Genomic DNA, 21,837 nt, shown 5'->3' on the forward strand with positions numbered 1-21,837 from the left:
ATAGTATAACGTGTAGCACAATATAAAATGCAATCTATAATCTATATTCACAGCACATGTGTGTGTGTGTCTGAGTGTGTGTGTGTGAATAAGAGAATTTCCCAGCAGTAGAGAACAATGAATCTTTGTACTGAAAAGGCCCACAGACTTTTCTCCAGAATTAATATTTTTAAATGTGTAGCTACCATCAGAACATCACTGCAGATCAAAGATAAACCTGGTGCCCTTGCCATAGTGTCTTTCCAGAAAGAAAGCACACCTGTGCGCTCACACGGGCTGGAGTGCGCCCTGCCCTCCGCGAGTCCCGGTTTTAGAAGACGGTGAGAGCAATTTCTTCAGAGAAAAACAACTCACCCCATATTGTGTAAACTTGACAACCTATCCGTCAAGTTCGCAGGCAAATGAGAATTTTAAACATCAAAGAGATTGGAATTTCCTTTTATTGGGACATTACGGTAGCAGATGCTCCAGGCAAGTGTGGCTGGGATAGGAGTGGAGACGCCGCATCCCGAGACGTGGCTGCCAGCCAGCAGACGCCGCCCGCATGGCAGCAGCCGGGATGCAGGAGGGATGATTCGGGAAGATGGATGCTTTGAGGAACGAAGGCCCTCGGGGGCTGGGGTGCGGGGAGAGAAGAGGAACTGAACGGAAAGGTGCAGAGAGGAATCTGAAGAACATCCAGGTGACACACAAGAGCACAGAGTTGGGAACAACCGAAAGGGGACCTGGGGGAAGCCCAGGCCTCAGCTGCTGGGGGTTAACAATGAGGCGAGGAAAGGTGTCGGCTGGATTCTGGTGCCAAAGCGTGGTCCTGAGGTTGGGACTCTCATGGAACAGCACTTATCAATATTAATGAAACCTATTTAATATTAATGACATCTAAATTCATGTCACAATCTGAACATGCTCTCCCTCCGTGACTTCACCGACTAAGGGACTAAGGGCTCAGCGGCCCCGCCCCGCCCACTCGGCTGCTGAACTGGTCTCCGTGCTGTCTCCCGGGTGAGGCTGGGAATCACAAAACCTCACACATCTCCCTTCTCCTGAGCACACTCCGGCCTTGGGGCGACAGCGTGGCGGAGCTGGGGTGACTACAGGACGAGGCGGGTTCTGCAGGGACCAGGATGGGTTCTGCTGGTGGGCATGGGGTGGAGAGAAACCCCACCAGGGCCGGTTCTTGGGCACCTGGAACCAACAAGCTCCGCCCTAGAGGCGGGGCCACCCTGTGGTGGCATCGCTGTCAATCAGGCCCGGGCCCAGGCCTGGCCCTGAGCCTGACTTCAGTCCCATCCTCCCCGCGGAAGAACCCGAACTTCTCAGAACACATCTGCGCTGAGGCAGGACTGGCCGGCCTCCCACACTCTCTCAGGGGCGTCGGCGGCATCACCGCCACCAGCGTGCGGAGCAGGGACCGCGACCCCACCGTGCCCGCCCGGGAGAGAGTGTCGGAGAAACGTAATTAAAGGGTCGCGAGGACGGAGGCTGAGGGAGCCGTGCTAATTGCAGTGTGTAATCCGCCAGGCGGTCCTGCCAAGCCTAACCTCCTCGGAATTCTTTGACTCATCTCTGATTAATTATTTTTGGAAATAACAGCCAACATCATAGCTTGCTAATAGGCTTAAAATAATAAATTGGGGAAACACCGAGAGGTTTACACCGGCTTCGGCTAAGCGCCCACTGTGAGCTCACTGTGCAGGGGGTGCCTCCTCCTTGATGTGCGTGCTCGCCCCACGGAATCACGGCTCTCCAAGTCGGCAGCCATCCCGCCCAGAGGACACGCGCCTCCAAGGGCAACAGCCCGACCAGAGGTGGGCTTCTGAGGCGGCTGTGGGGAGTCATTCTGGCGAATAGTTAAACCTGGTGTCGTAGCGAAGAGCCGGTCTGAGGTCGGCCTTGATGGAAGGGATGCAGTGTGTGTGCGTGCGTGTGTGTGTGTGTGTGTGTGTGTGCATGTGTATGCGTGTGTGCACGTGCATGCGTACATGTTGTGAAATTGGTGAGACATTCCCGGGCCCTTCTAGTGTGAGAAGGGGGCTGTGCTTCTTGGGCTGCGAGGGGCGTCAGGACAGCTGCCCAGGACCCAGCGGGAGGCCTGGGGGTGGAGTCCCCATGGCGGGCGGTGTGCAGACTGAGGGTGCCGCCTGTCAGCATCACCCTGTGCTTTGGTTGGTCTGGGCCCCATGGGCACAGTGTTACTTCAAGCCCCTGGTTGCACGTTTCTGAAGCTCAGCTGTCAGGCCAGTGAGCATGGCTCGCGTGTGAGCTCACGTCTGTCCACTACTCGCGTGTGAGGGCTAGGGAGCGAGGCCTGTGCAAGAGCCATGGAAAGAACATCGGCACGTGCTTGCCCACGATTATCACATTTTGAAACGTGTGTGTAGAAGCAGCAGCACCCACTCAGCCTGGCCTGTGTTTATCCGATTCTCGCCCCTCAAGGACCTTCACCACCAACAGGACACCCGCCCGGGTGAGCCCCTCGGCATAGAAACAAGGCCAGGTGTGTGTGACACAGGCATTCACAACCGGAAATGACACCAGATCTGACGACAGAGATGAACATGAGCGGAGACGAGGCCTTTCCCCAGCAGACGCCACAGCGGGTTTCAGCGCTGATTCTCCGACTCCGCCCGCCGTCCATCCTGATCCACCACGGGGCTGGGCCCTCACGCTTCTCCTGATGGTTCTCCAATCCGCCTCCCTCTAACCCCGCCCCCCAGCACAGCACCTGTCAGCAGCACCCCGCGTGGCCCAAGTCACCTGACAACACACCCAGCCCACGCACTGACCCTCACACTCGGGAGCGCGTGCATGTGCGGACGTGCGTGCTCCCACGGGCACACGGGTTTAGTTGGGGTGACAGATTCTCTTTCTGCAGGTCCCCTTAGTCCAGTGGTGGCGAACCTTTTGAGCTTGGCGTGTCAGCATTTTGAAAAACCCTAACTTAACTCTGGTGCCGTGTCACATATAGAAATTTTTTGATATTTGCAACCATAGTAAAACAAAGACTTATATTTTTGATATACTTTTATATGATATACTTATATGATATACTTATATGATATACTTATATACTTAAATGCCATTTAACAAAGAAAAATCAACCAAAAAAAATGAGTTCGCGTGTCACCTCTGACACGCGTGTCATAGCTTCGCCATCACTGCTTAGTCGCATCCTGGGTTCACCTCTCACAGGGAATGAACCGTTCTCAGGAGGGCCAGGTACTGGGCGGAGGCACAGGTACAAACAAATGCGACACCGACATGAAGGGGACGGCCTTACAGCTGGAAGCACGGGCGGGAATGGCTTTGTGAAGACACCTCGTTTTGAGCAGAAAGAAGGCCATCACAGAAGAACGCATGAACTCTGATTACACTGACGCGAAAGGCAGGAAAGCCGCAGCTCCGGGAGATTGCTAGAGCCGCACACACCTGGGCGCACAAGGTCATGGCACCTGCAGGGAGCGACTGTCCCTGGCCCGCAGGAGCCGGGGCTCCCCGCATCAGGCCAGGGAGATGCCCCTTCCTTAGGCTCAGGGGGACGTCTCGGGCCTGTTGTCTAGCGTTCTGTCCACGTGGCACACGCACGTGTGTGCTGTCAACGTGCGTGATGCGTTTCCCATTTCCTTTCCAACAGCGGATGGAAGCTAACAGGGGAGATTGCTAATGCCAAGCCCGGAGTTCCCTCCGCGGGAAGTTACCACGGATGGAGCCCGGTGTGCAGATACGAGCAGAGGAGGTGGGTGAGCAAGAGCAGACTCCCCTCCTGCCAAGCCCTTTGGATTCCAGCCAGGGGCTCCCCGTTTAGGAAATTCTGCACCTCACACGCCTAAGGTGCATGCGTCTCCCTCTCCCTCCTTTCCTCTCTCTCCCTGAAATCAACAAAAACGCCTCCTCAGGTGAGGAGCGAAGAAGTGTGGCAGTGCCAGCGTGGCCACGCGTAGCTCGCATCCCTAACAGGAGTTCATTTGTGGAAACAAACTAGACGAAGTCTTTTTCCCCAGGTTGTTTAAATCCAATATTTTTCCTCCCGAGAGCTGCGCAATCCCTGTATTAGACACACAGATGTCTTTCCCATAGAAGCCAGCTGAGTCTCCGACACTCTGGAGTGTAAGTAATTGTGCTGCGATGCTATTTTTGTCCCCGAGCCTCTCTGAAATGTTAATATGTATTATGACATTCTTCATTGCAGTGGAGGAGGAAACAATTCCTGGATTTTAAAAAAAAAAATAAAGGAAGAGGCTGCATCCGCCAGCCCCGGGTTGTGGCTGTTCGGTGCCTGCTGCCCACCCACGGGTTTCTCCAATGAGGCGGCGACAGCCACGGATCGGCTGCGCCCGTGGGTCCTGGCACGGGGGCTTCCTGGCTCGGTGGCTCGGTGGGTGAGTTACTGAGAGGGGGAAGCACAGTCACTCCCAGCTGCTCGGTGGCGGGACAGGATGTTACAGTCACCCACTCACTTGCCCTGGAGCAGAGGACAGGTGGCGAGCGGCTCCCCGGGCAGATGGCTCTGCCTCCTCGCTGTGCTGTGCTGCGTGGTAATGACTCCACGGTGGCCACCACTCCCCTCACATCCTCCCTTTCTCTCCTGAACGCTGACGAAATGGTGGGCAGAGGGTTAAAAATAACCACCGTCACTCGTACCCGAGGCTCGCCTCTGCGACGTCATCGCCTGCCGCAGGTGGCGCCCATCTGGCACCTGGGCCAGGACGCCTGTGGACACTCAAGACGCGGGTCTGGCCCTAGCGGATCAAGGGGTAGAGCGTCAGCCCGCAGACTGAAGGGTCTTGGGTTCCATTACAGTCAAGGGCACGTGCCTCAGTTGCAGGCTCAAACCCAGCCCTGGTTGGGGTGTGTGCAAGAGGCAACCAATCGATGTGTCTCTCTCACATCGATGTTTCTGTCTCTGTCTCTCCCCCTCCCTTCCACTCTCCCTAAAAATCGATGGGAAAATATTCTCGGGCAAGGATTAACAACAACAAAAACATGAGTCTGAGGACCCACCCAGAGAGGGGGACAGCGGGCCCTGCTCTGCGACAAACCCTCCCGCAGGACTGTCTTTCTCCCCTCGGTAAACTTCACCTCTTCCTTACACACTAGGAAATACAGAGTGCCAGATACGTTTCACCCCGAAAGTGTCTGTGCTTGCACCGAAGTGCTAAGGCTTAAGGGAACAGTCAGAAATGAGGAAGGCTGTGTCGCTGAGACCTGCTTGAGGAGAAGGGAGAGGAGGTGCCCGCTGCCACCATCCCCCATCGGCCAGCTCCCCCGTCACTGCCCACACCTGCAGGTAACCCTGCTGTGCCCGCCTCCTGCTACCTCCCCTCAGACAGGAGCAGACCCGTGAGAGGGAGCATTCGAAATTCTGTGGCCCTGGCCAGTGTGCTCAGTGGGTTGAGCACTGTCCCGTGTACTGGAAGGTCATGGGGTCAGTCCCGTCAAGGCACACACCCAGGGTGCAGGTTCTATCCCCGGTCTGGGTGCGTACAGGAGCTGGCTGATCGATGTGTCTCTCTCACATCGATGTTTCTCTCTCTCTCTCTCTTTGCCTCTCTCTCAGCCAATAAAAACATATGCTCGGGTAAGGAATTAAAAAAAAAAAAAGGAAATTCTGTGAAGTCGAATAGGTTACACAACCTGCTGATGTACAAAGTGGAGAGTGGTCACAGGAGCCGGGGAAGCTGCCGTGGAGTCACGCGTGGAGCCACCGTGTGAGCGTGACCCCGGTGCCGGGGGCAGCCCGCCAGCAGATGACTGACAGCCTAGGGCGGGGACAGGTGTGAACGGACTGAGGTGAGCAGGAGGCCAGCAGGCACCAGGAAAGCACGGGCCCTGAGAAGAGCAACCGCAGGGACGAACTTGGCTGCAGGTGCCGGCCACTCGGGCAGAGGAAGCACCGCTGATGGGAGACTGGAACGGGCCATGGGTTCTTTCAACATGTACCCCCTTTGGACTCTAAGTCACGCTACAGGCGTGTAATGTTAGCGTAACATGTCTGGCCTTCCCAGCACCCTGCCTACTTCCTTCAAAGCCCTTCACTTACTGGGTCACTGACTCTCCCGATGAGGGCAGACCGTCCACACCCCAATACGGGTTCCCACCGTCTACATGGAATTCTAGAATACACACCGCTGTGTCCCGACAGGCACCGCTAACATTTGGGGCCAGATAGCTCTTCACCACGGCGGGGGGGGGGCTGTCCTGGGGGTTGTAGAATGTGGGGCGGAACCACTGGTCTCTACCCACTAGAATTACGTCCCAATAGCAACCCCCCCCAACAATAAATGTCCCCAGCCACTGCCAAATGTGCCCCGGGGGGAGCACCCCCAGCCCCCGCCCCCCGGCTGAGAACCATGAAGCTGCGCCGTGTGGGGCTCGGAGGTTACCCAGCTCATCTGATAAAATGGGAGTGATCGTCTAAGTGCAAACAGGATTACTCATCGCAGCGACATTAAAGTTCACCTGCTTTTATAAGATCTGCTTGAATGCGGAGCAAATCCCACAGAGAGCTGCACGGCCGTGGTCTATGAGCTCTGCTGTGCTAGCAACGCTGTCCTCGCTTCCTCCTCCCCCCCCCCCCGCCCCCTACAGGCCTCCTACGTTCAGGGCGCAGGGATTGCCCAGCAGGCGGCTGGAACCCCACGGAGAATGTTCACCAAGAGAGTCAGCTCTTCAGTCTCACAGAAGCTCGTTTGTGGGGCTGCTGACGGCTCAAAGCAGCCCTGACAGACATCCCTTGGTCACCGGGACCCCGGCCAGTCTCACTCCCACGCCTCCCGCTGAGGCCAGGAGGAAAGAGCCAGGAAAACACTATTCGGAAGTCGCGTTGCCCGAAGACCCCCTCACTGGGGGCACCTGTCACCCCTGATGCTGGGGATGGGCCCCAGAGCCCCGGGACCACCCCCTGGCTGGGGTCCTTGGTCCAGACACAGCCTCCAGCCTGCATTTCAGCCTCACCCAGGTGTCTCCTCAGTAAAGCCAGGTTTCCAGGAACTAGACCGAGGCCAACACTGTAAAGGCCATTCTAGAAGCCGCCTGTGAGCCTGTCCCTCCCATCTCTTTGGCAGCGTCTGGGCGGTTATCTACGGGATAAAGCCGAGGCCTGTCTGGTTTCTTCCCGAAGGCACATTATGGCAAATGTGATTACAGAGCCTTACAAAATGCAGTGCGGAGAGATGCCTGGTGAGCATCTACTTTATAAATCCCGTGAGAGACCCGGGAGTGAAGCTACTCCTGGTGCCATGGCGTTCGGTTCTAAGAGTAACTTCCTTGAAACACATTTAGTCGTCCTTAATAAGCGCCAATGGATTGATGGATCTGAACCAAAATCTTGACACGGCTGTAAATTATGTTCCACTCAGAGATCGTCTCTGTGGTTTACTCATTTCCCCGTCACACCCCAAATGCATGCTCAGTAACATGCCGAAACAGACGTAAGATTTTGTTCTGGAAAGTACGATGTTCTGCTGACCAGCTAACTTATCAACCCGGGAGAGAAATATGGAAGCCGGTGGCCCGTGTTGAGAAGGCCACGTTAGAGTTGCCAGAAACCAGGTGAGCAAAGCAGCACTCCCCACACTGGAGACAGCAAGGCTATTTCCCTTTCTACCTAGAACTCATACAGGTAACAATCTAGTGATATTTGTTATTGCTGATAAGCAAGCAATTAATGATACTAGTACTAGAATTAGTATTCTAGCCCAGCCGGTGTGGCTCAGTGGGTGAGCATCGACCTATGAACCAGGTGGTCATGATTCGATTCCCGGTCAGGGCACATGCCTGGGTTGTGGGCTTGATCCCCAGTAGGGGGTGTGCAGAAGGCAGCCGATCAATGATTGTCTCTCATCATTGATGTTTCTATCTCTCTCTCCTTCTCCCTTCCTCTCTGAAATCAATAAAAACATGTATTTTTTAAAAAGAATTCTAGCATTATCTCCAGGGTACAATTATTATTAGAACTCTGCAGAATTTCCGTTTGTCTTATCGAATCACATAGAAAGCTAAAATCAAAGAGCATTCGCCCAGGAGACGTGGCTTTTGCTACGTGTAAGGAAGGGACCTAACCGTGCGTTCACAAGGACGGCTTGGACACATGATGTCGTGGCCACAGTCCACAGACGCCCACGTACACTGTGAACAACGGAGTCGCCACCCATCAGGACCGGCCTCCCACTTCCCTCCGGAACCCCCCGCAGGCATCGGGCATCGGGAACCGCGCAGGACACCAGGATGCCCATCCCGAGCCACCTGAGGACTTTTCAGAAGAGCCACCCCCCCCGCCCCCCCACGGCACCCGGACTCAATGCCTTTGTGGCCGTCCCGGCCCGTCAGGCACGCCCACAGGCTCCGGCGCTTCACAGAGCTCCTGCCGCGGTGGGCAGACCCCAACCCTGTGCTCGGAACAGGCCCAGCTACAAGGCCAGGAGGACTCCAGGCGCCGAGAGTCCATACGAGGCCCACGGTGTCCGTTCCGTGTTGTGTTGACTGAGAGGCTTGACTGCCTTCTGGCACGCTGCCTCTGCTTCCCTTCGTGTTCTGGTAAGAAAACCTCAAACTTCTCGGTGCCATGCCCTGTCCCCTACGTGTCCCCTCCCCTAACAAGTTAGCGAGGGCCGTGGCATGTCTCAAACAGAAACCGGGAGCTTTGCCCTACGGCAGGAAATGCCCCGGGTTGACTTAGCAAAGCCTTGTTGAATGGACCCGAGTCCCTTTGTGGAGATGGGTGATGAGCTAACCTGTATACCGCCTGCCCCGCCCCTCCCCTGGCCAGCCTGGCTGCCCCACAGCTCACGGACCCAGGAAGCCAGGCGCCTGCGGGTGGCTGGTCCCCCTCATGCTCCTTACCGTGGATTCTGGAACCGACTCAAGGCTCTGAAGGCCGTGCTCCCGCTTACCAGGGAAGGGGACAGTCCGCAGGGGTATCTTGATGGGTGCCAGCGTCAGGAAGTGGCAGGGCTGCGCACTGGAGGGGGAGGGGCCCCCAAGTCCCTCAGCGTCCACAGAGACCATGGCTGCGGCAGCGGCGGCGATGGCGATGGCGGGGCTGCTGCCGACGGGCTTAAGGCTGTTGTGGCAACCACCTGCGGGAGAGGGCCAGGAGGTCAGCGGGGGACACCGGGGCCACGGGAGACAGATGCCATTTCATGATGCAACACACGAGCACAGAACACAAGAGTGGGCCAGCCCCCTTTCTTGGGAGTGGACACTGTGCCACTGCCCCAGAGACAAAGGGATGCGTTCTCAGATGTCCCGGTGACAGAGCACACAGCTCTGCGACAGTCGCGAGCCGCCACGCGGACCGTCACCAGCTCCTCGGAGAAGGGGCCGGATGCAGGGCCGTGCAAGGTCAGAGGTGATGCTGGGAGCAGGAGCTGAGGGGGCCCAGGGACCAGCACAAGCAGTGGGGGGAGGGGGTGGAGAGGGGAGCTGTGCTGGGGGCAGAGAGGGCCCTGGGCACGTGGCTGCCATCCAACTGGCCACCACCATGGGGAGGCCCCACCCCTCTCGGCCTGGCAGCTCCTTGTGAGGGGTCGGGCTGCAAATACAGATCCAGCTTGGATTATTCGGCATCACAGGAGAATGCAAAAGCCAACTTCTTCTCTGCTTTCTCTGTAAAGCTTAAAAAAAATAAAAAAGGGACCCTCAGTGCCTGGAATAACTGGTTTCTGAGAAACACTTTGTAGGCACCAGCTTATATTGATGGTGAAAGTCTCGTTTGCTCAGCTCTGGAAAGCAATCTGGAAATGTGTTTTCAACCAAAGGACGTGTATGCATGCATATTAGCATAATCAACGGACACAGACATTGGGGCAGTGGGGGCTTGCCCGGGGTGGGAATGGCTGGGTGGGGGGGGGCGGGGGGGGGGGTTCCAAGCAGGGAAAAAGGAGACATATGTAAAACTTTAGACAATGAAAATAAAATTTAAAAAAAGAAAAGAAAGTATGATCTAAAATATAAATAAATAAAAATTCCATAATACCTGTTAGCAATAAATTGAGCTATCATTCTCAAAGGACAATAAAATTAATTGTGCAATGAAAAACAACAAAATCTTAATACAATTCACAACTTTTAACCTGGCATTTCCCTTCCTGTAATTCATCCACGTGCCCGATGCCTTGAGACAGAGGTTTCTAGCACGAAACTAGAAGTATCAGCAAAAGGCACACGGCTGTACGTGCGTCCACTCGGTGAGACGGCAGCAGCCGGCACGGCCGTGTGGGGAGGACACTCGGTGAGCAGGGACGGCTGCGATGTGCCCAGTGAGCACAGATCACAAAACCACCTCTGCCCGCACGGCATGCCCTTCGGCCAACGGTGCCTCGTGGGCTGGCTTAATGCCGCGCACGTTTAGCTCCCAGGGACAGAGCACAGCCCACAGGAGGCCCGCCTTCAGGAGCACACCTGTCCGGTGGGGAGCACACACAGGCCACGCTCTCCTTGTTGGTTTGCTTTATATGAAGGCTGATGGCACTGAGGAGACACTGGGGTGAGGGGAGAGGACTGAGAATCGGAAGGTGGGTTTCAGCTTTCGATGGGTTGTCGGGAAGCCCCTATCATGAGGTGTTACAGAATACACTTCCCTTCTCATCCAAGGGCCTCCCGGGTCCAGCTATGAGTCAGAGCCCCGTCTCCCGGGCCAGGGAGCCACCGCACAAACCGGCCGCATCCACCTAACCAGCCCACCACACTAGGTGCCGTCCATTATAAACAACCGTGACCTGCACAGCCGCACCAGCACTGAGGCACGTGTGCGTCAGCCGATGCCATGATGTTGTGAAAGCCCCACTCAAACGCTTCTGCTTCCACCTGCCTCGCCCTCCGGCTCCCGCAGGGGTGCTCTTCCTCCGCAGGTGTTTTCCCGGGGATTCACCCACGTACCTGCCCGGCTCAGGGACAGGTCCGCTGCTGTGGCCCAGCGGTAACCACCAAACCCGATGACCCCGGGCTGCTGCCCAGGGATTCCGGGCATGACGTCACTTCCTGTGCACACAGAGGTTTACCCGGGAAGGAGACACTCGCCGTGTTCTGAAGGAACGGATGCTAAGCAAAAGCTGCTTTGTAAATGGAAGGGTGGGGACATTTCTACTCCCAGGTGACGATTTTGCTGTCAGAAATGATGTGTCAACTGAAAAGGAAAATTAGGAAGCAAACGGATCTGCCTGTTTAAAAACAAACACGTGGAAAGATAGTTTGGGGCTTGTTTTGAATTCATTTGGCTACCAACTCACTCCGGTGAGTTCCCCAAATCGACTGACATTATCAGTGGAGACAGAAAGTCAATAACCAATAGCGACAACATTCTTTTCTGAATGGGGGGGGGGGGGGCGGGGTGTGAGCTGGGAGGAGGCCCCAGGCCTCGGCCAGGGGTGAGGAGTTGCTGACATTAGCACAGTCCCTGTGCGGGAGCAGAACCTCGCTCCCACCGCCAGCACAGGCAGCGCCGTGCGCTCAGACACGGCACCTGGTGGGGGGCAGAGTGTGCGCTGGGAGGCGGGAGACGAAGAACTTCCGCTGCTGGGTGTGCAAGATGAAACGGGGGGGCCTGGTGTTTTCCTGCGCCCCCGCCACGGTCGGGCATCTCGCTAGCACCTCTGCTCACCCGTCTGCACAGGCTCGGCCAGAAAGACGACGATGCCGCAGGAATCGCGATGCAAACAGATAAATGCGGCAGGTACGAGCTGCCCACGGAGCCAGCCAGGCGCAAGGGCACCCTGGGATGCCAGCCGTCCCCACCCCCACCCCCAGAGCCTCTTGAGCTGACTCTTGGAAGAGGAGCAGGCACTCAATAAATTGTGCCGAAGGATAAATAATTAGCATAACTCGCTTTCCCCAGAGGACGGCAGAGAATCCCTGAGTTGAGTAAATAGCAGTGAGATAAGAGGGGTCCAGCCAGAGAGAAAATCAGAAAACTGCTAAGCCAGCTGAGAGATACGCCAGAGATGCTATCCCGTAAGGATTACTTATAAAAAATCAATGTTTTAAGCAAAACAGTGATTAACCCTGTGCTTCCCTTGGCGGCGGCGAGCTCCACGCTGGGCCTGCGCTGCCCTTTTGTTTAGCATCACCGTCTACCTCCTCCAGGGCCAAACTTGCAAAGAGCTGTGTCGGCACATTTTGTCCCGAGGAACCTCCTGACAGCCACGCGTACCTGTTTGCTGCCAAAGACAACAATCCGGGGAGGGTTAAGGAACTTCAGGCAGGCCCGGGGACCATGCCAGCACCAGGACGCTGTGTCTGACCCCCGGCCCTGCAGGCGGGCCCCTCCCCTCGGAGACACCTGGCCACCCAGGCATCTGGAGGACTCGCCTTGGCACCCACCTGGGCCCTGTGCACGGAGCCTCTGCCAGCGGCTGGCACGCTCACTTACTGAAACCTCCACTGGCCTCAGCAACACGGAGGGGGCGGGGCAGGCGGGCTCTTATAAGACCTTGGACAGAGAGAGGTCACGTTTGAATTCAATGTGCTCACAGAATGGGCACTGAGTACATTTCTTTGAAATGCTTATTTAAACTCCTGATTGAGCGGTTTCTCTAAAATGCACTCACAGATAGACTGTTGAGAGCCCCACAGATAAGCTTAGCTTCTCATGCTCCCCTGTCCCACCCGGGAGAGATCGGCCACACGTGGCTACTGAGCCCTGACCTGTGGCTCAGGGCACTGGGATGTGCTCTGGGTGTAACACACACTGGGTTTCAAGAACAAAACCAAAGAACGGGTAAGTGTCTCATTAATAATTTTATATTGATGACGTGGTGAAGTGACAATGGTCTGGATACTGGGCTAAATAAATGACTAAAATGAATTTCACCTGTTTTGTTATGTCTTTTTTAAAAATATTTTTTATTGATTTCAGAGAGGAAGGGAGAGAGAGAGAGAGAGAGAGAGAGAGAGAGAGAGAGAAACATCAATGATGAGAATCATTGATCGGCTGCCTCCTGCACGCCCCACACTGGGATTCAAGCCCGCAACCTGGGCATGTGCCCTGACTGGGAATCGAACCATGACCTCCTGGTTTATAGGTCAATGCTCAACCACTGAGCCATGGGAGCCTGGCTTGTTATACCTTTTGAAACATGAGTACCAGAAAATTTTAAATTCTACATGTGGTTCACGTCGTATCTCCTCTAGAGACTGCTGCTTTCAACATCTGGAAACTTCCAATGAGATGAAAGTGAGGCGATAGCCCTAATTTCCTAAGTCCGCTTTTATGGAATTCCGACATCTTCTTTGTCATTTCCTCGGCCCCATCTCGGCACTAGTATAAAGAATCTGTGTCACATCTGTGACTTAGAACTGTCACCTTGCGTCGAATTGATTCATTACGTTGTGGAATGTCACCCATAAATTCAAGGGGGGAAAAAGACCACCAGCCATAAATTCCTCATTTTTTAAAATGATATAAGTTGTGTTGGTAAACACAACCCTCATTTAAGTTTTTCATTATCTAGGCAGTCTCTCAATTTTAGTTGATGCCTGAATAATTTACCACTGGGTCTGGAGACACAACCAATTTTCATACAAATGGCGCCTTGAGGTACGTGTGATACAGACAAAATATAAGGCAGTCGCCGGGGAGCTGCTCGCCTGGTTCTTTTGGGGAGGTAGCCGCCTCCCTCCTGTGCGGAGCGGCGTCTTGTGGGGATTATCCGTGAGAGCAGGTGGGTACCGCCAGCACGGAAGATGCCACTGATGTGATGCACTCAAGTGCCCACGCTAGCACACAGCTGGTGAGTGGCAGGACCGTTCTGAACCCGGGCAGACTGGCATCAAAATCCTTCTCTCACAGCAGAATTTTAAGCCACTTGCTGGGGGAGGCTGAGTAAGCGTTTTCCATGTGCCGGCATTTTCTGCCTTCTCCCAGATGGCCGGATTTCCGGCGCCTCTGGGATCCCCCCGTAGTTTTCTCTGGAACCGGAATTAAGCGCCAACATATCCACAGACCACAGGGCCGAGCCCAGGCTGACCCCCACCAGCCTGAAAGGCCCCGAGGGCCTCCGGGCAGCTCTGAGACTCAAACACATCTGCATCTTCTGCGAAGATGTCTGCTTTTCCATCACAGACAAGCAGCGTGTCTCCCCCAACGCGCTAAGCAATGTTGGGGGTTCCCAAAGACTTCTCTGTGCAGCCTATGACTCCAGATCTCCGGGTACCAGGCGCCCGTTTGAGGGCAACGTCACAGGATGGGTTCCGGGGAGCCGGCTGGTTCCGGACCAGGACCGACTGGCTTCGGTGACACTTGACTTCTGACTCTCACCGCATCACCAGCACCCGGACACACAGTCTTCGGTGGGGACAGACCGCTGCACTCGGGATGGGCGCTCTGTGGGGACACTCGCTGTCTGGGGAGCTGCGTGCTGCCACCTCTGCTGGAACCCATGGATCCACAGGGTATGTTTGCAAGGATGCAGTGAGAGACCTCTTCCCAGGCTCTTCTGGAAGCTGATCTTTCAAGGACGCTGCCCTTGACCTGATGCATGGTCAAAGATACCTCCGCATCACCGGCGCAGGGCGGGGCCCTTGTGGGACAGGTGGGCCGGCTCCATTATCTCCTCTGTGGGTGTCTCGGGTGGACGAGCCCCAGCAGCAGGGAACACCCTCATTTTCAATGGCATGAGGAAGAGAAGCACTTCCATGTATCCTATGGCTTTTGTCTGACTATAAAAGTAATACATGCACGTTAAGTATGGAAAATAAGCCCTTGCCGGTGTGGCTCAGTGGATAGAGTGTCGGCCCTCAGACCGGAGGGTCCCAGGTTCCATTCTGGCCAAGGGCACGTACCTGGGTTGCAGGCTTGATCCCTGGCCCTGGCTGGGGTGCATCAGGAGGCAGCCGATCCATGTGTCTCTCTCACATCGATGTTTCTCTCTCTGTGTGTCTCTCCCCCTGCCTTCCACTCTGTCTAAAAGCCAATGGAAAAATATCCTGTGTGTGAGGATTAACAACAATAACAACAACGGAAATAAAAGGTATTATAGAGTTGGAAATAAAAGTACCCCTCACCCCGGCAACCAGCAACCAGAAATAGCCACAATTAGCATCTTGCTGTGTCTCCTTCTGTGTGTTGTCAGTGTGTGCATGAGTGTGAGCGTGCGTCTGGTGCTCCAAGAATTCGGATCATCCGGTTCAAACGGTTTGTTCCCTGCTTTTAGACATTTACTAAAATAAAATAAAAGCATTTGCTTTTGTCTAAATAATCTTCCAAAAGTGATTAAAAGTTGAAGGTATTTTAAATCGTGATGTTTCACAATTCGCTTGGCAATTACCTCGTCAAGGACAGTGAAGATTTAATTTTCCTCTTGGGATTATAAGTTGTCACGTGCTCTTTCTGTAACCGGCCATATACATAGATTCACGGAGTGAAATGATATTAACATCTTAAAGGATCTGAAAGTCCAGTCACATGACTCAAAACACACTACTTCTAATAGTTGTGGAAGAACGAACTCTGTTCTCTACTGCAAACACTGAGTAGAGCCAAGGTTTTTGAAAACCTGTGCCAATTTAATAGGAGATTATATTTGCTGGTTTAAATTTGCATTTCCTGAGTCACCTGTGAGTAAACCACATCTTGCATAATAATCATAATTACAAAGAATAATTTATAATAATGCTGTGAGTCATCTCTTTGTGTCTATTTTTTTATTATGGTATTAGAACATTGTCCTCCATAACAATTCTTTTAAAACTTATTACATGAATCTATATGTAGATTAGTACATCAGTACCACATTTTAAAAACTGATGTAACTTTAGAATAAGCTAAATCCCTCTTACAGATTTTTAAAAATATATATATACAGGGTGTCCAAAAAAAATGTATACACGTTAACAGCTGACAGCTCCATTTTGAAAATTAAATGTGTTTTAATAAATATTTCCTTTCTAACTATTCAGAGTGTGTGTATACATTTTTGGGGGCACCCTATATTTGTTCATCTCAGGTGTATATTCCGTGATCAAGATTTTTAAATTTTTTCAAAAAGTAATATAATTAGCATTGTACGACATCCATAACTTAATTTGAAAATCATTGATCTCTCACAATGTTCCAGTTTTCCTACCCCAGTCCATAGTGAGTCTCTCTAGTTGAAAATAATTCCACAAATTCTTAGTTCCTTTGTTTAAGGTTCATACATAAGTGAAGGTTACGAGCCATCTATCTACATGCCCTGACAGCTGTGTCCAGGTGCTTTATGATGGTCCATCCCGTATGAAGACGGTATCCTCCCCATTGCAACATCTAAGTAACTGTTATCATGCAGAAAATCTGCTGTCTTTTGTACGTTTGTATTTTATCATCCATTTTGCCAAACTGTTCTGTAAGTTCTGAGAGTTATAAAGTTGAATGTCATGAGTGTTCAAAATAGAAAAGTTATAAACTTCAAGTGGCATTTCCTATTTGTCTTTCATTTCCTATTGCATGGGCTAAAAACGATCACAGTAAAAGGTAAATAGTGAGTGATTATCATGGAAACACCAATGATGTTTGCCATGTAATGTGGCAGATTTTGGATACATTTTATGTATCATGTTGAGGGATTACACTTTGGTCTTTAGTTTTCTGATTTTTCTAAATGGCTATTGCATTTTATCACGTAATATATCTTCCTATCCTATATAATAAAAGGCTAATATGCAAACTGACCGAACGGCAGAACGAGGGTTGCTGTGACGCACTGACCACCAAGGAGCAGACATTCAATGCAGGAGCTGCCCCCTGGTGGTCAATGCGCTACCACGGGGGGAGCGCCGCTCAGCCAGAAGCCAGGCTCACGTCTGGCGAGTGCAGCGGTGGTGATGGGAGCCTCTCCCGCCTCCGTGACAGCGCTAAGGATGCCCAACTGATGGAGGGTGTCTGACTAACAGGAGCAGGCCTAAGCCGTCAGTCAGACAACCTGCAAGGGCTCCTGGACTGTGAGAGGGCACAGGCTGAGGGACCTGCTCCCCCCCCCCCCCAGTGCATGAATTTCATGCACTGGGCCTCTAGTAGCCTAATGAAAGAACATATTTTTTCTTATTAAACCCACATATATGATGTCATTGCCATGCTTTTCTTCTTTTTATACAATTTCTGCAACGCTCCACTGAGTCCTGGCAGGTGCTGTCGTTACCAGACTGTTACATTTTCAATAATACTTTTAGGATTGTTACAGCTCCCCTTACAACTGAAATCTGACCATATAATTTACTTGTTTCTGTTTGTTTTCTATTTTCTAAAAACATTGGTAAAATGGGTCAATAATTTCTATAATCTATATTAGCATGTCACCATTTTCTATGTTCTGAACAAACTATTGTTATTAAAGGGTTCTCCTTGGAGTTTGGGAGACTTTACTGGTGAAGCTTGAGAAGGATCAGGCTAAGGGGCAGGGGAGAAGGAGGTGTCCGAGCAGAAGTCTGGTCAGAGGAGGCAGGAGTCCTGTGGGCCTTTATGCAGGTGACCATCTTGATCCAAGTTGAGCACCTCCCAGGAAATAGCTAACCTAATCATTTAAAAATGACTAATACTGAGAAAAGATGTCTCCAGTTAATGTATTTCTGTTTTTATAACCATCAGTGCGGACAGCATTTTTCATCAATTGAATTTATTTTTGTGTTTAAAACTATAAATGTTTGCCTTTATTCTTATCATTTGCTTCCTCGGGTTTTCCTTAGTTTTCTCTAACTTTCTATTGCCTTGATTTGAAAGTGAATTTACGCTGGTCCCCACACTTCCGTAGTTCACATCATCATCATCATCATTTCGAGCTTTGGATTCGCTGGGTAGTACCACTGCCCACAATTCATCACTCCTGATAGGCACACATCATGTTTGCTTCTTTCATAAAAGGTCTAGTTTTCTCATCTTGACTTGTTTCGTTCCTTTATTTCTGGTAGTCGTGTAACTTCAAGGCTGCCGGGTGTCTCTTTAGGGCTCATCTTTAATTTTCACTTTCACTGCACTGTGGCAGGCAGGTGAGATCCCCACTATCACTCTGTCATTTCTTTTGAAGTGTGCTTCATGGCGTTATTTTTTTTCCTCTTTGCTATTATAGAAACTTCCAGCAATAACGTAGTGGAGAATAGCACCATGAGCCCCACGATCGCGTCACCACCGTCCATGGTCACCAGTTGGCGGTGGGCATGTTTCCTCATTACACGCGTGTCCCCCGGCCACACGACTGGATCCAAGCACACGCGACGTGGATTGAGCTTATCCTCAAGTTGCAGTAGTCGACTCTAAAGTATAAGAGTTCTTTTAAAAAGCGTAAGCGCAGAACACCTGTCACACCTACAGATTGATAAGATTAACATAATTCCTTAATATTATTCAAGACATAGTGTCTGGATTTCCCCAGCTGTCTTCCCATCTTTTTCTTTCAAACCAGGGTCAGATAAACTTCACACACAGCACTGGGTATGTCTCTTAAGTCTCTTTCTTTAAAAAAAGCAAATGTTGGGTGCACTCGCGTAAAATTTGCATTCAGCCAGTTACTCTTTTCAGGTGCACAGTTCTCCGAATTTCAATAAACACAAGCAGTCATGTAACCACCACCACAGTCAGATACCTGTCCACCACCCCTAACCCTCTCCCCGCGGGCCCCCCATCGTCAATACCTTCCTCCAAACCCTAACCTGGAAACCACTGATCTGTGTCTGGTCTTAAGTCATGAAAAGGGCATCACGTATGACACGGATGTTTGCTTCTGGATCGTTTCACCTAGCATCACGGCTTTGGGGTCCAACCGCTGGCTGCTTGTACCAGAAGCCGTGCCTCGGTATCTCCGTCATCGTCCATCACTCACCAAGTGACGGACATTTACACTGTTCCCGGGTCTTGTTGCTTACAGGCAAAGCCTCCGTAAGCCGTTGGGCACAGGTGTCTGGGTGGGCATATCTGTTTTTCTTGGGTGACTGTGTAGGCATGAGATTACTGGGTATTGGATGTGGGTATGCCTGTGAGAGACGCCCACACTCACCCCAAAGTGACTGCTTTCCCACCAGCAGGTTCTGAAAGGGCCGGCCGCTCCCTGCGTGCTGAGGTTACAGCCCCTCTGAGAGGTGTGGGGGCCCTCACGGCGGACTCAGCGTGCCTGGCCCTGAGGAGGTCAGCGAGCATCTTTGCGCTCATTTGCCGTCCACACGTCTTTGTTGGCGACGCGTCTGGTAACACATTTTGCCCATTTTGTTGGGTTGTTTGTTTTCTTGTTCTTGACTTGTGAGAGTTCTTTGTGTATTCTGGATATCAATTATTTATTAGGTATATGCTTTGCAAGTATTTTCTCTTAGTATTTGGCTTTTCTTTTCATTCGATTCAAGTACTTTCAAAGAGCGGCAGCATTTCATATGGATGAAATCTAGTCCATCCATGCGTTTTCTTTTATGGCTCATGCTTTTGGTGTCATATCTCAGAAACCTTTGCCTAATTCAAGATCACAAATTTCTCTTTTATGTGTGTGGGTTGTTTGTTTTTTTCCCCAGAAGTTCTAGGGTTTGGGGTTTTATAATCACACCTATCATCTACTGTGAGTTAATTTTTGTATATGATACAAGGTATTGGTCAAGGTTTGTTTTTTGTTTTAAAGACCAGTCCCCAAACCATTTATGGAAAGTCAAGCTTTTCTCTATTGAATCGCCCTTATGCCTTTGTCAAAAATCAATTGACCACGTATGTGTGTGCCTATTTCTGGAAGGTCTATTACTATTCCTATTGATCTTTGGTCTTATCCTTTTGCCAATTCCACAAGGCGCGCATTCTTATAGCTCTATCACAAGCATTCAAATCACTTATTTATGCTTCCTCCACGTTTAGTTTTCTTTCTCAAAACTGTTGTGGCTACTCTACTTCCTGCGGCTTCCTATACCAATTATAGAATTAGCTTGCAAGCCACTAAGAAACTGGGGTTTTATTTAGGATTACATGGAACATATAGGTCAACCTGGAAGGCATTGACATCTTAACGTTATTGAGTCTTCCAGCCCATTAATACAAAATATCCCTCCATGTATTAATGTCTGATTTCTCTAATCAATGTTTTCTAGTTTTCTGGGTACCTATTTTGTTAGCTTTATCTGTAAACATTTCATGTTTTGGGTGCTTTAATGTACTACTATTTTATTTTAATTTCCAATTGTTCATCAGCAGCAATACAGCACTGCAATTGAATTTTCACATTGACCTTGTATCCTGCAACCTTGATAAACAACCTGTTGGCACTAGCCGCTCTCAGTAGACTCTTAGGGGTGGTCTACATGCCTCCTTTTGTCTGCACATAGAGACAGTTTCGTTTCTTCCTCCCCAATCCGTATGCATGCTCCTCATTCTTCTTTTTTTTTTTTTCTTGTTCCTTATTGCACTGGGTAGGCCTTCCAGTACAGGCTTGCATAGGAGTGCTGAGAGCACAAATCCTCGTCCTGTTCTCCATCTCAGAAAACATCACGCATTCGGTATGAAATATGACTGCAGCTATGGGTCTTTCATAGATGTTCTTTGTCAGTCTGATGACGTCCCCTTTAATACTGAGTTGAATTAGAGGTTTGTTTGGTTTTTTTTAAAAATATCTGAATAGGTTTTGAGTTTGACAAATGTATTTTCCGCATCTGTTGAAACGATCCTGCTGTTTTTCTTCTTCATTGTTTCTGTGAAGTAAATGACATTGATTTTCTAGTGCTGGGCCAGCATCGCATTCCTAGAAAAAGCCCCACTGGCTCACGGTGCGCTGTGAGTTGTGTACATTACTAATATTATGTTGAGGATTTTTTTTGCACTTATGTTTATGAAGCATATTGGCCTGTAATTGTCTTTTTGGTAATATCTATTTGGTTTTCGTATCAGAGGGATGCTGACCTAAAAAAAAATAATAACTTGCGAAATGTTATTCCTGCTTTTATTTTCTGAAGTAGTTTACTTAAACTTGGTCTTCTTTCCTCCTTAAACATGGGGTAGGGCTGCAGTGGGGCTGTCAGGGCCTGGTGTTCGCTGTTGGAAGAACAGAATTGGCTCAGTGCTTTCGTGCTATCCATGCTTTCTGTTTCTTCTTGAGTAAGCACAGGTAGGGGTGACTTACAAAGAATTCGCCTGTTTCTTCCAGGCTGTTAAATTCATTGTCATGGAGTACTCTATATGGTTTTCCTATTAAATTTCTAGTACTAAATCTATAGTGATGCCTTTTGCTCATCATGACTTCAGCAATCTGTGTTGTCTCTCTTTTTTCTTATACTCTGTAGCCAGGGGGGTTTGACTGTATTGATCATTCTTTAAAAAAAAAAATAGAACTTTTGGTGTCATTGATTTTCTTTCTATTTTTCTAGTTTTAGGCTCTTTGATTCCTGCTCTTATCTTCACTATTTCCTCCCTTCGGCGTCTTACAGGTTAGCTCTCCCTTTTCTAGTTTCTTAAGATGGAAGCTTAGCTTGCTGATTTGAGAATTGTCTTGTTTTTTTGGAGGTGTTTGGTTTGTTTTTGTGAGAGCGTTTGAGGTCTAGTCTCTGGGCAGCCTTGTTGTAGGTGATTCCGTCTTGTTGACTATAATCACGGGCTGTGCGTTAGTGCTCCAGAACGTATTCGTCTTCCAGCAGCAAGTTTGTACCTTTGACCAACATCTACCCACGTCCGCTTCTCCCAGCCCTGGCAACCACCAGTCTGGTCTCTGCTTTTTTAGATTTGGCTTTTTTAGATTCCACATATAAGTGAGATCTCCCAGTATTAGTCTTTCTGTGCCTGGCTTTTCTCATGTATTACGCCCTCAAGGTCCATCCATGTTGTCCCAAAGGGTAGGACTTCTTCCTATCTCATGGCTGAATAATATCTAATTGTATTACATATATTGTATCTTCTTTATCCATTCATTTACAGAT

General features: G+C 50.7%; 1 protein-coding gene across 1 annotated transcript in view; it reads right to left on the reverse strand.

Moving 5' to 3' along the window:
• Nucleotides 1-21,837, reverse strand: part of TCERG1L (transcription elongation regulator 1 like) — a 99,036-nt gene that overhangs the window by 57,019 nt on the left and 20,180 nt on the right. The window contains exon 4 of the mRNA XM_023762660.1: nucleotides 8,892-9,077. Within this exon, the coding sequence (XP_023618428.1) occupies nucleotides 8,892-9,077 (186 nt within the window). The remainder of the gene's footprint in view (nucleotides 1-8,891; nucleotides 9,078-21,837) is intronic.

This window comes from Myotis lucifugus, unplaced genomic scaffold, assembly GCF_000147115.1.
Source record: "Myotis lucifugus unplaced genomic scaffold, Myoluc2.0 scaffold_255, whole genome shotgun sequence".
Classification (NCBI taxonomy): Eukaryota; Metazoa; Chordata; class Mammalia; order Chiroptera; family Vespertilionidae; genus Myotis; species Myotis lucifugus.